The sequence below is a fragment of the Pseudopodoces humilis genome, chromosome 1 (genome assembly GCF_049639895.1).
Source record: "Pseudopodoces humilis isolate 2021_Gansu_Grassland_sample_001 chromosome 1, ASM4963989v1, whole genome shotgun sequence".
Taxonomy (NCBI): Eukaryota; Metazoa; Chordata; class Aves; order Passeriformes; family Paridae; genus Pseudopodoces; species Pseudopodoces humilis.
In genome coordinates, this window is record NC_142200.1 from 60613937 (window position 1) to 60630667 (window position 16731).

At 38.9% G+C, this 16731-nt stretch overlaps 1 protein-coding gene across 1 annotated transcript in view; it reads right to left on the minus strand.

Annotated features, from left to right (window-relative positions):
- The window catches only part of TMEFF1 (transmembrane protein with EGF like and two follistatin like domains 1), a 112051-nt gene that overhangs the window by 40421 nt on the left and 54899 nt on the right, over positions 1-16731 (minus strand). The window contains exons 2-3 of the mRNA XM_005517457.3: positions 5164-5273; positions 1029-1158 (exon numbers count right to left, since the gene is read on the minus strand). Of these exons, the coding sequence (XP_005517514.2) occupies positions 1029-1158; positions 5164-5273 (240 nt within the window). The remainder of the gene's footprint in view (positions 1-1028; positions 1159-5163; positions 5274-16731) is intronic.

The window sequence follows — 16731 nt, forward strand, 5'->3', positions numbered from 1 at the left end:
ATGCTGTGTTTAAGTGAGGTAACTGGGACCGGCAGCAGTGAGGACTTGGACTAGGTACCCTGCACGTGCATTTATCCTTATTTCCAGATAAGATTCTGCAGCTTGACAACTCTAAATTTTCATTGCAATTAACCAACATAAAGTTAGTAAGGAGTGTGCATCTCACCCATGGTCATGCTTTTGGCCACCATATAGATATAACCTTGTTTAGATTAATCCAAGCAGCCATTCTATATCCAAAGATGAGGGATGTCCCACAGCTTAATAATTTGTGTGTGTTATTTATGTACCAAAGATTGCAGTTGTTTACACTACTGAGTCATTTAATTTCATTCTGAGAAAGCCAGCCATGTGTCTGGTATCACCAGCTTTGAATCTACCCAGAGGTTCAGAACACCTCTGAAGTGGTTAAAGCTCTTTGTCTAAGAGCATGTTGTAATATTCATGACAGTGAAAACTTGTCCCATTTATTTAAAAGGTGGAAAATCTATGCTTTAAATGTGTGAAAAGACAAAAAAGGCAAGTTCACTAGAAATATGAGGTAAAATGATTTTGTAAGTTATGCATGTTTTCAAAGTAATGACCCAAGGTCAAAGATGATGCCTTGGATAATAGGTAGAGCGCAGTCAGGATGATCAGTGTCACTTGCTGGATGCCATGCTAGTTCTGTTTATCCAAGAAATAAAAGTCCTAAAGAAATGGCTAATTTGGAGCCTACTCCAAATCTGTTGAAAGCCTTTCAATGGATATCAAGGCCTCTTTATAAGCAACACAGAAGCATTCAAATCTATTTTCTCAGACAAAATATTTCAACTTGTGATGTTTATTTATTAGTCTGTTAGCATATCAGAAGATATATCAGACTTCTTGTCTAGCCAAAGGTTCCATTCCTAAAGAGCACTTGGGCTTCCCACATTATTTCATTCTATGCAAAACACGAAAATTTTAATTGCTGGAATTAAGGGAAAAACTAAAGAGCTAACCATAACACATCATTCATTAGTGACACAAAGTAATGTTTTACATACCAGAATAACAAGGTCCTCTTGATACCATTGTTATCTCTTTCTGGTGCTTGCAAGCAGCTCTCCTGAGGAAGCATTCATTTTGGTAAGTGTCTCCATTTGATCCACAAACTGGAATATAGTTTGTGTGACACTGGAAAAGAAATTATAAAATAACCTAGTCATACAGAAATCAAGTGATTAATCTCAACTGCATATTAATATACAGGAAGATAGTTGTGTTATTAACAGCATCTTATAGCGCTTTTTGCTAAAGAATGATTTGAAACATATTAGTTTTTCAGTATCACTAAATGTATTCCTCTTGGATCACTGAAATAATAGTCTAACTCCACATGGACTAACATAGGAATTCAGTAGGAAAGATTAAAAGCACAAAATAACTATGGTGGGACTTTTTACTGGCTAGAGGGAATATGTCAGGCATCTAGAAGTATTTGAAGGATAAACACTGAGGAAGGAGAGAACTTCTTCAAGATAATACAAGAAAGTATGACTAGGCACAGGGGAATGAAACTGAGCAAAGGAGAATTTAAGGAGAACAATGCTTAAGGGGAGATTCGCTGACCTCCTTGGTCAGAACAGTCTTATAAAGGAGGTGGAAAACAATCACCATTCTCATTAAATTCAAGAGCATCATGAGTCTTTTACTTGGTCAATAACTATAAGAATGCTTTTCTATTACTACACTGAGAAATTTAAATCTTCAGTTTAGTAGAATTTGATACAAATAAAAAGAAAGAAAGGAAGAAAGGAAAACTTATCATTCAGAGTAGCTCTTGCAGAAGCTACCTACATATTGCTGTTTTCTTATACTCTAACAGAAATGGATTATAAACCCCTTGTATACATAATGTGCATTAAGCTGCTGGGACCACCAATCTGCCGAGCATCCGAGAGTGCTGCACGGCTTCCTGCTGAACTGGGGATCCAGACCCTGCCTCACAGCTTGGAAAAGAAGGTATTGCTCTGTTTGGGGGTGCAGAGGTAACTGTAATGACAGACACCTTTTGCATCTTCAACACCCCAATGTAAAAAGAACCCAACCAAATATGAAAACCAAGAAGCAATGATGAAATACAGAGTAGCTACCAAATTCCTTAGCCACACAAAGTTTATGATTAAACTGGTGTAGTTCAACTCGTGAGAGTACATGCAGAAATAACATTAGTTAAGTTAAAATGACTTAAAAATACAAGTTTCTTCTCCAAATTCCAAATGAGAGCCTCTCCCACAACAGTTTCTTTGTGTTTTGACATACATAAAGGTCAAAATATTGAAATCTTAAAACATAATTTTGAAGGGTATTACCCTCCAATCCTTTGTCATCCTGCCATAGATTACCAGCTGAGAATGAACTAAGCAGGTATGGACAGAAATAAATCATGCTGCCAGCTCTGAAACTTATTTCTAACAGTTTTGTAATACTTTCCCATAGTGAGTAGCTCTCAGACACTCAACCACAGCCACTAGTCCTGTCACATGCCATACTGAACAGTCATTTCTAGAGAATAATTAACAGGCAACTTCCAAGGGTGACAATACTTTCTGATAGATAATTCTCTCTTCAATAGATAATTCTCAATTCTCCTTAAGTCTCTGTGTGATGTTTTAAATTTGCAGGTTCCGTCCTGAGGATAGAAAATGAAAAGTAAAGCGATTCCTTTTTTGCTGTTTGGTAAGCCTTTAGTGATTTGGTACAGTACAGCCCAAACTTCTCTGTGAGAGCCCTTTAAGATTAAAGCTGTTTTCTTGTGAGGAACTCCTCTAATACTTCAAATGGCCAAAAGGGAAAGCATCTCTTCGTGCACAGGATCTGCTCAGCACAATGTGCCATGGGAAAATCCATCTGAGCTCCATCCAGTGCTGTGAGATTTCAGAGTTTCCAACTTCTGAATGGGTTGAAAGATTTCCTCACTTTGCTCCTTTTCCTATTCTGTCCTATTAAAGCAGTTATCTTATTAAACTGATTGTTTTCAAGCCTTTCTTACTGAGATTGGAAAAGAGCCCCATCATGTCTCTCCTTCTCCTCACCCCACTTTACCCCATCTTACCTCCCACACACACTCACTAGGTGTTGATCAGCTTTTCAATCAGGTTTTGTAAAACTCATCCAAAATACAGCAAAAGATCTTTCAGCCTGCAGAGCTCTTTCTGCCATGACATTACAGCTGTTTCAAGCAACACTGAAATTTGTCATTCATTTTCCCTAATCTGAAGAAAGTTTGTACTGGTCTTGGCCTCAGTTCAAGGGTGGCTGTGGTTAGTTGTGCCCCTCTGTCATGCAGACCTCATTGCAGTCACAATTTCCTCATGAGGGGAAAAGGAGCAGCAGGCACTGATCTCTTCTCTATGGCAGGACCAGTGACAGGATTCGAGGGAATGGCCTGAAGTTGTGTCAGGGGAGGTTTAGGTTGGATAGTAGGAAAAGGTTTTTCACCCAGAGGGTGGCTGGGCACTGGAACAGGCTCCCCAGGGAAGTGGTCATAGCACCAATAGAGTTCAAGAAGTGTTTGGACACTGCTCTCAGGCACATGGTGTGACTCTTGGGTGTCTCTCCTGTGCAGGGTCAGGAACTGGACTCGATGACCCTTGTGAGTCCCTTTCAACTCAGCATATTCATGGCTTCTGTGATTTCCCCTCCAGCAGGAGCATCTCACCTGATCATAACCTGGATCCCAGATCAATTTGATTTTGCAACTCTCTTGTTAGGGTACATTTTTCTAAAAATTGCAGTCTCAACAACATAAGAAATGTCTTCCTGGATGGGACCAGTGTCACAGTTATCCAGCTCTGTGATGAATAGGAAACACACTTCTGAAAGAACAGGCTGATATTCCCACATCTTCCTTTCAGTGCCTCTTCAGTGGAACCACTATACACAGACCTGTCTGTTTTCCTTTCAAAACCTTGCAATATCAGAAAAAAATTAGCTAGCTCTCAGATAGTCTTGCATATGAGGAACCTAATAGTTTGGGTTGGGTGTTTACTGCCTGGATATGTTGGTGCTGTTAGTTTTAGCGAATTGAGTAAGCTAAATTAACTTTGAGAGTTACAGGAAGATTTTCAGCCTGCTATGTCTGAAAAACACACTGTCTTCTCCTCAGCCAAAGACTTCTTTCCTAATAGTATAGAATAAATTTTTCAAGAAGTAAACATGCAAGTAGTTTAAAAACAATGCTTTTTTCAAAAAATGCATTGTTCAAAACATAGGAACAGTTTATCACATGGACTAGTTCTTTTTTATATGTCTTCAAGACCTGGTTATTAGGAAGTCACCAAATTTACCATCTACAGAAAAGAAATTAATCCTTTGGATATCCTAGGGTTGAATTTATTTTCTTTCTTTTTTTTTTTTTTTTAATCATTACAGAGCTTTGGTTTTACATAAATAAGTGTTACAGACAGACTGAGACATAAGAAAAAGCCTCTTCTTATAAGAATTTTTTCTCCCTTTAAAAGGCAGTTAGAACAATGTCCCCAGCACAGGTGAACTCAAAACCCTATCAAAAGCCAGCTCTGAAACACTGGAATACAAAACCAGTGTAAGATCATATACGCGCCACTACTATTCTGGTTCCCCTTGATTTATTATTTATTGAAAACAGAACACACAATTATTTTTAAATCACTGAAAGACACCCCACTCCAGGGTTTGCTGATAACACAGCCAGCTCTTCCGGTTTTACCGTGAGTCTTGTACATAATATTTCATACATTTGTCCTGGTTATAAACTGTGAAAAGAAAAAACTGCTGCATTGTTTTTTCTCTAAAAATGTTAGTGGCAGGAGGGGAGAAGAATTGCCATGATGGTTATAAAAACTGCAAACTAAAGGCTCAAAAACCAGCAAAAAAATTGAACCTGCTATTTACTTATTTTTAAAACTTCAGAAGATGTTTTTATAATTTATTTTTTTTCCTGAGCAGGACTAATTAATTGTTCTAATTCATAACCTTTATGATCACTGGTGACCCTGCTTTTATCTGATCCAATCAGTGCCACTGAAAAAGGAGTTTATGGTTAGAGCCCATAAGCCTGTTGCTGAGCTGAATTTTTAAAGCAGTGACTCTACAAATACTTCCCTTCACCTGAAAGATTTGTCAGAAATGGCAAACGAAAAGGTGAGCAGCCCTTACCTGGAACTGACACGCACACTTCAAGCCATCGCCCTCCTCCTTGCACACTCCTCCATATTTACATGACGATTCATCGCACACTCTTACATCAGATTCCCTTACATTTAACTCTGCAGAAAAATAGAAAAAAGAGACAGAAAAGAAATTGTAAGATGAGTTATTTTGAGCCTTGTCCTTAAACGCTCTGAGCACCTCTGTTGCCTTACTCCCATATAGAAATTAAAGGAAAAATGCCAGAGCTGTTCCCCAGGCTGCCCTGCATGGGCTCAGCCCTGCCTCTGGACTCCTCTCCAGGGGCAGGTCCTGCTCCCCAGAGGCAGCTTTGCCTGGTTAGGAGAGTGGTTGTAGGTAAATGCTGGTTCACCACATAAGCAGACACAGAGAAAGCATGTGTTTATACTACCCAAATTCTCTTCCATGTTTCACCTCATGGGGATGCCACAGTATAAAACCCTTCTCCACAGAAGTTGTTTCTGGTAGGAGTCAGGACCTTTACTCAGGTTATAGCCCATGTTTCTCACCTGCTACCTCTTTCTGGTTTACTCTCCACAAAGGTCCTGAGGAAGTAGAAAAGCTGAACCATCAGAATTTCCCTGCCTGTTTTTCCAGTCTCTGCCATGGCCACTGTTATCCTCCAGACTTAAAAATAAAGCCAACTGTGTTTAAACTATTATAATTTGCTTGCACTGTAGGAGCCAGAGTAATGAACCAGAGATCTGTGTCTTAGCTCCTGCATAAAAATATGGAGCACAAGTGTCAGCTCCTGTCACTGTAAGTTTGCAGCACGGGCACAGCTGGCAAGAGGGAAACCAAGGAAACACATTAAATGCATAACCACTAGCTCCAGCACAAAGGTCACCTAACTAGCTTCAAGCTCTTTTTGGACATCACAGTCCAAGGCTAGTTTAAAAAGAGAATAAATACATTCTTTTGAGATAAGTATTTGATTTGAATTATATATAGGAAAGAGAGCAAAAGAAAGCACAAGTGGGCTAATGGAAGTGGTCGGTGTCCACCTAAATGTGACCTCATCAGGCTGTGTGGGAACAGTGCTGGTACTATTGATTCCAATGAAAAGGTGAAAATAGCACCAAGGGTTCTGGAAAAACCCCCTGACACTGTTAAGTGTGCAGTGAAATCAGAGGATATCATTCAAAGATGTCTGTGCTACAGTTCAAGCCAGAAACCTTCAGGACTCTATAGCAAGTATGATCCACTAAAGAGATTCGCTGACAGCGGTGTGATTTAAAATAATGCCTGTGACTTTTAATAAGCAAGTCCTATCCAGAAAACTGGCTTAAAGAAAGAACTGAACACCAGCCATTCAGAAATGGGGAAAGGTAGGTCAAAAGCAGAAGAAAATAATCCTCGCTGCCACTTAAAAGTCTTAAATAGGCAATCAGCCTCCTCCTCACAGCAGTATCAGCACTTTGGTATGACAGTGATAGACACCCTGGAAAACCGCTCCTATGTGTTTATGTAACATTATACACCCACACATATTGTTCATATAAATAAATAAACAAATAAACAATAATTACTGCAATAAATTTTACCACTTTTGCCTCATATGCTATATTTAACATAGCATAATTACGTATTTTTTCATGGCACTGAAGTTACAGGATTACAGCTCAATGGAAAGTCCAGTTATAATCCACATATTTTTTTGTCAACCACAAGAAAAAATTGAGAAACATATTGATTCTTTTTCCCCCTATATGTCCCTCACTCCCAAAGGCATAAAAGAGAAGGGCAAGGTCTGTAACAATGGGCAGATAGGTATTCTGGTTGCCATCACAACCCTGTGCTGTGCTCTCTAATATTATTCTTAATGTCGCCACTTATCAAGCGTGACTGCTGCGTTGTAGGGACCAAGCTAATGTGACAGAACATTGCAGCTTTTCAATTTAATGTGCTCATAACTCGCTCCTGAAGGAAATGTGCCTTTCTTTCTCTTCACGAAGATCTGTTCCACAAAGATGAACAAACTATCAGAATTAATTAAGGGGAAATGACTGTCATATCTGAAAGAAGGGTCCACCTTTAGGTGATACCACATTTGAGAAAATGCAATTCTAAATAGGAATAACCATACAGTCAAATTACAGCATGTACTGCTTTCAAAATACAGTGCTATTCAGGTCAGGAAAATAATGAGATGTTGGTCCCCCCTGCTCAACTCTCAGCTGAGCACGCTGGACTCTGCTTTGCAACATCCTACCCTGTGCTCCCCACTGGCAGAAGAAACCCCTTGGCAGCTGCAACTCCTGCTTGGATTTCTGGCAGTCTACACAATGCCCAACTGCCTAAGCAGTGCAGTGCAGGCCTTTCCTCAGTATTGGTGCTCCCCCAGTGTGGAGAGGGCACACAGACATCCAGAAAGGAGCACCTTCACCACAGTGGTGGACAAGGGACTGCAGAGGGGAAGGATGAGCTGGGCTCAGAAAGAGAGGCCAGATAGCAGTTCAGCTTCGAGGCTGAACTTGAGATATACTTTTTCATAGCTTAGCTATTGTTCTGCCTGCAAAAGCCAGAGAGAAAGGGGAAGATTTCAGAACAAAACTATAAGAAAGGATATGAAGAATGGGGGTGCAGAATTAGCCCTTGTGAACCTCCCTCACCCCAAGAAAAAAAAATACTTTTGGGCATTTTTTTAATTCCACAGGAGAAATTGAGAGGACAGAAAGCACACTGTGCATTTAATGGCTACTTCATTTTAGGCATAGACTGTTTTTCTATCCACATAAATGATAAATAGTGATTATAAGCTTTATGGCATTAAATGAACACTGGAAAATCATGTTGTCTCCTGGTCTCTGCATGACCTTGCTAGCTCAAAGTTGCACAAAAAACAAGATATCCTGGTGACTGGCACTTGAACTTGATAGATGAACTTTATTCTGTGACACCTAATCCCTTATTCCATTCAGAGGCAAATTGTAGCAGCAGCAAAATCAGGCCTCTGACATGTGCATGATTACATCTGATGGAATCACAAGTACCGGGAAGTGTGGTGGCTATAATTACTTCTGCACCTACAGCATTCTGTTAAAAAATGAATACACGCGGATGGGTGGATGGATGCTAATAGAGTGATGTGAGGAGGAACTGAAGATGTCTTGCATGTCTGAAATGTGCTCTCTTTTCAGTGAATTCCCCAGAGACAAAGAATTAAAATGGGGTTTCTGCAATTATTTCCAGAAGAGCAGAATCATCATCGTAAGAATAGATCCATGAGAGGAGCAAGAATATGTAGCAAACAGTTTAGGGTAATTTCTTGCATGTTTCTTAATGCCTGTTGTAACTCATTTCCTTGACTTTCAGTAGGTATAAATAAGAGAAAGCCTCAGTGTGATTCATTACACACACTGAAAATATGCTAGGTAGTAATCCATCAATTCCCAAGAGAAAATATAATTAGCGCAATTAAATCAGGCTTCCAAATTTATGATAAAATTAATCTCCAAAGGCCTTAAATGAGGTATTAAAAATGATTTGCTAGTATCTGTTCAGCCAATACACTTCCTGGTTGTGTGAGGCCTGACTGGCACAGAGCAGCTTGCAAAGACCCACAGCAAGGTCTTCTGGGTTTGCCTTTTTTTCTCTGTTGAGAAGACTTCACTTTGTGAAAATTTGTTACATTGCTAAAAATGAGAAAACCTTCTCCATTTTGACTCCTTTTAGAGAATGTGAAGTACAGCTTGATACAAGCAGCTGAAGATTGGCTTTTTGCTTGTGGCCTCAAAATAAGGATCTTGTTATAAGAGGTAAATTACATGTGTCAAAATGCTGAACCTGAAGATGAAACCAAATTTGTAGCTTTAAGTCCATCAGACATATTTCTTCCATCTGGATACCTCAAGAATAAAGTAAAATTTAAGATGAGAAAATCTGTTTGCTTTGCTTTTTCAAAACTCATGTTTCTCCTGGGGTTAGCAATAGTACACAGTAACGATGAATGGATATAGGGAACCCAAAAATACTTTTACCACATAAAAGTGAGCATGTGAATATTGCAGCTGTTGCTGAGGGAAAAAAACTCTCTCTGGCTGCCTGTCTATCTGTTTTCTCTTTCTGTGGGTAAGATTCCAAACAATAGAGGTGTCAGGACCCCTTGTTGCCTTTTGCTCTTGACCTATGGGTTTGGTAAAAAAGGGGAAGCAATTGCCACCATTTGCATTAGAGGGGAAAGGCAAGGGTTTTCTGTCCTCCAAACAGTTTGTTCTTTGTGAAGCCAAGCTTTAAATTAGGATGTATGACCCCTCATGGAGGTCATACATAGACACATACACATGGATAGACCTGGGAGAGTTCGTAAAAAGTCTGTAACTCTACAGCTTAATAGAGTCAACATTGGCTTGGAAAAAGACTCAGGAGAAATTATGTTGTGTAAGGATGTGTTAGAGCACACAAAGTATGCTGGAGATAGTGATGTTATGGCTGGATGAGTCACAGAAGGCGAAATCTGATGAACAGAAAACCTATAACTGGCTCAGTTTTGGGAATCAATCTTATGATTTTGGATTGGCTTGGGCAAATCCCTGGGTTTTTGTTTTTGGGGTTTTTTGGTTTTGTTTGGTTTGGTTTTGCCATATTATTTATAAATTAATGGAGAATTCAATGGGGGAAAATAAACACAAAAAAAAATATTTCCCTTATAAAGGGAAATATAAAGCTGAGGTGCTCACACAGTACAGTAATAACCTGAGTCTTAAATCAAGCTCTTGAATAAACCTTTACCAGCCAGTCACAACCTTTGCCACACAACAAAGATGATACTCAGAGCCAGACCCCTGATCCCATGCTTCCTTAGGACAGCCTTCCCACTTCAACCAGGTGAGTCTGAGCGGCACTGCAAAAAAGATTATCCAGGCAAGTATTTTGGATGTCCCTGGAATACCTCTGCTCACCTCCTGCTGCCAGCTCAGAACAAAACGACACAATTCTCCTGTAAATCCTACCGATCCCTTGCAGACACACGAGCATCCCATCTGGCAGTGGCTTCAGTCACTTCTGATTTCCATCACCTACAGTGACTCTGACATTGGTTCAGACACTTAGCTCACATGCACACATCTATACATAAACATTTACATTTAGATTTCTTCATCTACAAGTTCAGTTCCATCCCACAGCTTTTCAAAGTACATCCAGAACAGCCATTCCTGCAGGAAGTCATGCTCACAGAGCTGTTTCACTCAGGTATCGAACAGAAAGCATAATTGTGGGACCTTCCTAATATCTAGGAAATGTATATATTAGGAAAAATACCTTAAAAATACCTAAGCCTCCCCTGACACGGCTTCATGCCTTTACATCAGGTCCTGTCACTGTTCACCAGAGAGAAGAGATCAGTGCCTGTCCCCCTGCTTCCCCTTCTGAGGAAGCTGCTGACCACGAGGAGGTCTCCTCTCAGGCTCCTCTTCCCCAGGCTAAACAGACCAAGTGGTCCCAGCCACTCCTTGTGTGGACCTTGACCCTTCCCCATCCTTGTTGCCCTCCTTGGGACATTGCTGGCTTTAGCACTGTAATCAAAGGAGAAAGTGGCTTTTCTTGCCTCATCAGCTAGAGAATAAAATATTTCTAAAACACTGTAACCTTCCCAAACAAGTGTGTATTGCTGACAAAACCTGAGTTTACCATGTATTTGGTAACTAATAAACAACCTCTGCATTATGTTTTCCAGTGCATTTTATTATCCTCATGTTTCAGCAGTTGTGGATTATGTAAATCACAATAATTTGCATTGTTGAGTTTATGTCTGCTGATTTTCTTCTCAGAAATTGTCATAGGTTATGGGTGAAGAAAAAGAGAGCAGACAAAACTCCTCAGACAAAATTAGCAATTACTTGTCCAAATAATACTTGCTCATGTCAAACAAGGCAAAGCAAGACAGAATGGGTTATACCATCTTGTTCAAATGAAAAATTATGTTTTTCAAAAAAAAAATTCCAGACAATAGGACAAACTACTGGGAAATAATTCAGGGAGAAGAAGGATGCCCTTCAGACACTGCATATCCCCTTTGAAGATGGCTGTTGCCACTGATTTGAGGTGACAGTTTAACAAAAAAAAAAAATAAGAAATTAAGAATGTAGAAAGAAAAATTAAGAGAGTGGAAAGAGAAGAACAACAAAAAGAATTTTTAAATAAAGGCAATCAGAGAAGAAAAAGAGAAAAATGAAAATGTAACACAAGAAAATCTAAAACAAATGTAAGCTTTAAATAATTAAACCAGTCAAAAGTAATTTAAATGTCCTTTTCATTATGTGATATGGTATAATTTTTTTTCTAACTTGAATTAAAAGAAAACAATTCATTGAGATAACCAAGAGGTCATATAAAAAAAGAAATAAAAAACCCCAAAAATTTTAAAATTAATTTACCCTAAAAAAACATAGACAACTGTGATCTAGCAGCATACAAATACCCCCACATTTTTTTAATTGGTCAATTGATGGATGTCTTGTCTGTTTGATGGGAAATCTGCTGTTTTGAAAACAGTCTTAAGCAGTATTAGAGGATAGCAAAACCTGTTTTGCTGTGTCTCAGTGCAATATTTAATGCTCAATTGTGCAGAAAGGAAAAATAAAGCAGTGCTTTGGCTCTTGAAAATGCTATCTGAGTGAATAAAGCTTGAAATATTTCTCTAAAACTACTTTTACAAGACTGCATTAGCTTTTGATTGCTTAAGTGCTGTCCAATTTATCTAGGATGATTATACTTTTACATTTCAAATCACCATAGTCTCCTTTTTGAACAGAGGAAAACTGAATGCATACATGCTGCTGAAGCAATTAGTATTCTTGTACACAATAGGAAACTACAGCAATTTTTAACAACTAGCACTCACACAGCAAGGTAACAAGACCGGCTTTGAACCTGAGAGTCTCCCACACTGCAATATTCACATTGCTAGTTTGCCTGAGACTAACTCTATTCAGTGTGAAAAAAGTAAGGAAAAGTGCCATAACGATGAATGTTTTTATGACAGCTCCATCAAAATATTGGGTGCAGCTGGTGGTACATTTTTGCTTCCATCAAGGAAAAAAATAAAGTTCTTGCAGAGAAAGTTAAGGCACTTCTTTCTTATACTAAAGGCTTTGACAATGTTTCAGAAATCCTATATAATCTCTAAGTGAATATGTAATCAAATGGTACAAATCAACAAGCTGTGCAGTTGGTTAGAGACAGGGATAGATGTGGTGGGTACCTGGAATTATTTTCTCTCTATAAACACTTTTGTATCAAGGTCAGGCAGTACAGCAATCTGGCCTTCAGCACCTGGGTCTGGTGTGCTTCTCTGTCAGCAGCTATCCAGGACACTGACTTCAAAACTTGCTTACAAAGCAGAATATGTCTTACTACAAAAAAATTATTGACTATGATTATGCAAGGCCATTATAAAAAAATGAGCATGTCATTGCATATTTTTACATAAAATTAAAATAAACTATTAGAAAAGGAACACGATCATGTAGCATATTTACAGCAAGATTGATTAAAACATATATTATCAATCTTCAGTCTCTAAGGAAACCAAGGCTGTGCAAGAGCTGCAACTTTCCAGACATGTTCCTATAACTTTTGCACTCACTGGGCAATTTCAATCAAATCTGACAGCAGGAGAGGCCTGGGACATTGATCTTCCTACAAGTGGCTGTTTAGAGAAAGGGGATCTAAAGTCTACTGTCTCCACTGCCATTTGGGGGAACTCAGGGCATGTCCCAGCTTCAGGTAGAGTTAATTTAATCTCAGTAACTGTTACAGTGCTGTTTTGGATTCAGAATGAGAATGGTGTTGATAATACACTGATGTTTTTGGGGTTTTGTCACATTTATCCCGAGTCAAGGTCACTTTTTTCTTTGTCTCATGCCCTGCCACTGAGGAGGTGCACAAAAGAAACTGTGATGGAACACAGCTGGGACAGGTGACCCAAACTGACCAAAGGGATATGCCACACCACAGATCATCATGCCCAGTATATAACTGGGGGGAATTACCTGGAAGGGTGGCTGATCTGGGTTCAGGAAGGGAGGTCTGCCATAAGTCAGTGGGTGGTGAGCAATTGTATTGTGCATCGCTTGGTTTTTTTTCCCTTTTTATTATCATTATTATTTACTATTATAACTGTATTTTGCTTTAATTTCAATTATTAAACTGTTCTTATCTCAACATACAAGCTTTACTTTGATTCTCCTCCACATTTCACGGGGGCTTTGGAGGAAATTTGGAGTGGCTGCACGGTGATTAATCTCCAGCTGGGATTAAAACCATGACACTGGGACAAGGCTCATGCAACAAGAACACAAACACATGTGATGTTTTTCTTTTCACAAACACATGCAAATAAGTGGCTCTAATTGGCTCTTTTCCACTCATGGCACTGTCAAGGTCCTTGCCATACTGAGACTCAGAAATTTAAACTTGGATCTTGTAAACATGTGGACTTTCAGGATACTTGTGCTGCTGAATGCTAATGCCTATACAAATGGGTTTATTCTGGTAGGTTAACTTTAAAAATACTGCTCTTACACTTCACCAGCCTTTGACACCTAATGGGACTCCTAGGAAATTTTTCATTTGGGTAAATTATACTGTTGACAGTTGTGCAGCATGTGCAATTACAGACAGTAGGAAAATCTTATTTGTCCTTGCTCCCTTAATGTTCCTTTGTTTTCTTTCTCTGTCTCTCAGTTTGCAGAGTAGATGGTCAAATACCCGAAACATTTACAAGCAATTTGCTAAGGGTCTTCCTTCTCTCCTCACCCCTGCCCCCCAAGCTGGGGAGCTTCTCTGGCTTTCCAGCATCATTGCCCTTACAAACAAGAACACATCAAGCAGGCACAGTGCTCCCATGACAGCTATACCTTTGGCTAATGAATCCTTGTCCTGAAGAAAACCCTCTATGCCAATTACAAACCAAGGTGAACCCTTCAGTCCTGTTCATGAAGTAAATGTGACTGTTACTTCCCTAAGCCTGTAGAGGAGTGGCAAACTGTTCAGACACTGAAACAACAGAGCCATCATATATACTCCTGAAAAACCTGAAACCAAGTAAAATAGTGGTAAAAATGGACACTAAAGCAACTAATAATCTTCCATAAACATTGCAGGGATTTTCTTTTTTGATCTGCAGGTGATATATAACTCAATTTGATTTCTAAATTGGAAAATAATGGTAGTCAAATGCTGATCCCATTCCTAGCACAAATCTCAAAGGCACAGAGTTCAAGGATCAGCTCACCACAGTAAGAGCTGAAATAGAGGTGTCATGTTCTATCGGGTCTCCAGAATTACAGTATTTGCATACCAGTGGGGGGAATGGATGGCTGATGGCTCTACCTCGCCCTGGTGCTAATTCCTGAGCTCCTTTTGTTTTCTGCTCCTCACTTCCATTTTTTCTACAACAGAAGAGAAGCAAGCTCTGGTGTGAGCAGTGCTTTGATGCAAAGAAGATGCAGACTTTCTATAACCATGTCAGTCACCTGATCACTGCCTACAGAGCTCCAGGATGCAGCCAGAGAAAGGAGCCTTCGCCTCTGTGAGCAATAGTAAGGGAGGTAAATAATGGTTTAAAGGACCTGATCAGGATGTTTTATGTCATTATTGAAAAAAGGGCTGAAATCAGCAGAAACTTAATCACATCAGAAATATGTCAATTTGTCACAAAGCCCACGTATTTTCTTCACTCTCAAAATCATGTCAATCTAGGTTTGTCTTCGAGTCCTAGCATGAAAAGAACTGAGCTCTGTATGTGGAGTGACACTTTCCTCTAAGCAAAGCTATGGAAGTGACTTGGCTTCTTGTTTGTTTTATTTCATTTTGAAGACATTTGGGAGGAAATCATAGACAACTATAATTACTCATTAACCTCCCCACTTTCCTTTATTCTTCTTGTGGTTTCAGTGTCAGAGAGATGTTTGGGTCTTGGTCCTTGAAAGCTCCACAGAAACCGTGTTCACAGCTGTGGAACAGCCTCGCAGGTTGTCATGACCTTCTAGGAGCCATTATTTCAAAAAACTAAAAATAAATTCAATAACTATTTTTTTTAAAATATCACCCAAGTATAATGGAAAGCACTTAGAGGGTACTGATAGGTTTTCATGGATGAACCAACACAACACTGACATAGATTATACTGCACAACTCAGGTTATTACACATGCTCTGCATATTGTACACATTATATATGATTGCCAAAAATTGTATGTTTCTTGGGGAAAAAAGGAGAAATATTTTAAAAATGAGAAATAAATATATATACATGCATTCAAACCCCACATTTTCAGTAAAAAATATTTTCAGTCTTCATTGTTGGCTCCTATTCTACTACTCCTTCCCTCCTACGTTTCCATTTATCACATTTTTCCTTTAGAGCTAAAAAACCAGAAAACTCTCTGGAATGGAAAGTCTTTGCATTTCTCAGCTACAAACCCCATGAGAAATAGGTGTCTTTTGCTGAATTTTCTAGAAAAATACTATTTTCTGCAAAATGGTGTTCAATGAGGAACAAGTCTATTTGAAAAGGTGTTTTGCCATTCGGCATACATAATTTGAGGCTCCAATCCTATAAATGCCTGCACAGAGACTCAACCTTGAGCATTTGTGATATCTAAATAAGGTAAATGGAACAGATCATGTGCAAGACAAAGAATGTCCTTAAGTGCTCGTAGAATCAAGGACACAAGCAATTTTTTTAGCATCTGATTTTTATGCAGAAAACAATTAACTTGACTTAGGTTTCTGTCTATTGGTTACAAATGTGTAGAATTATAGAGTGAAGAAATAGAATTATAGAGTGGAGAAATTTTTTAAAGCACTCTTTATTTCCCATATTTGAAACTTTCCCTTAAAAGCAGAAGAAAATGTCTGACAAAAAGTTGTCAGATAGTGTTTTAATCTTAATTATTCACTCTCTACAGGGAAACTGCTGCTGTCTGCAAGACCATTTGATGGCAGAAATCTATAATGTGACTTCAAATAGCTTAAATTTTAGATATTACTCATTGCTCCCAGTTACTATCATTAGCCACTATGTGAAATACCTAGAGGCTGCAGTGAAGATCAGATCTCCCTTCTGAAAGGCATGGGTGAGAAGCAGCCCATTACTTACAGCATAAGCACAGAAGCCATACAAATTGTGATACAAATTGTGATAAAAAATATCATTTCCCTTTCAGTGGATGTGAATGAGGAAGAAAAGTATATATAGAGGGAAGGATTTATCCAAGGCAGCAACACAAGGCCAAGGCAGGATGGCACAATAGCACTTGTCCCTGTCCAATTGTTTTGCTACAAGGTTATCTTTTCTCACTCTCACTGCATTTCCTTTCATAGAAATATTTTCAACACCACAGCTAGAAAATGATTGTGAGCACCAAAAATGGAGCAGACACAAAAAGATTTAGGCAGTACGTGTTGATTAATTTAAAAAATGAGAGAAAAAATGAATACTAACTCACTAAGGCTACTAATGCTATCTAAAGAGTTATGTTGATGTATTAATGCAGCTTGCAGGACTCATTTGCTGTATTCAAATAGGTGATAATCACTGCTCAGAATT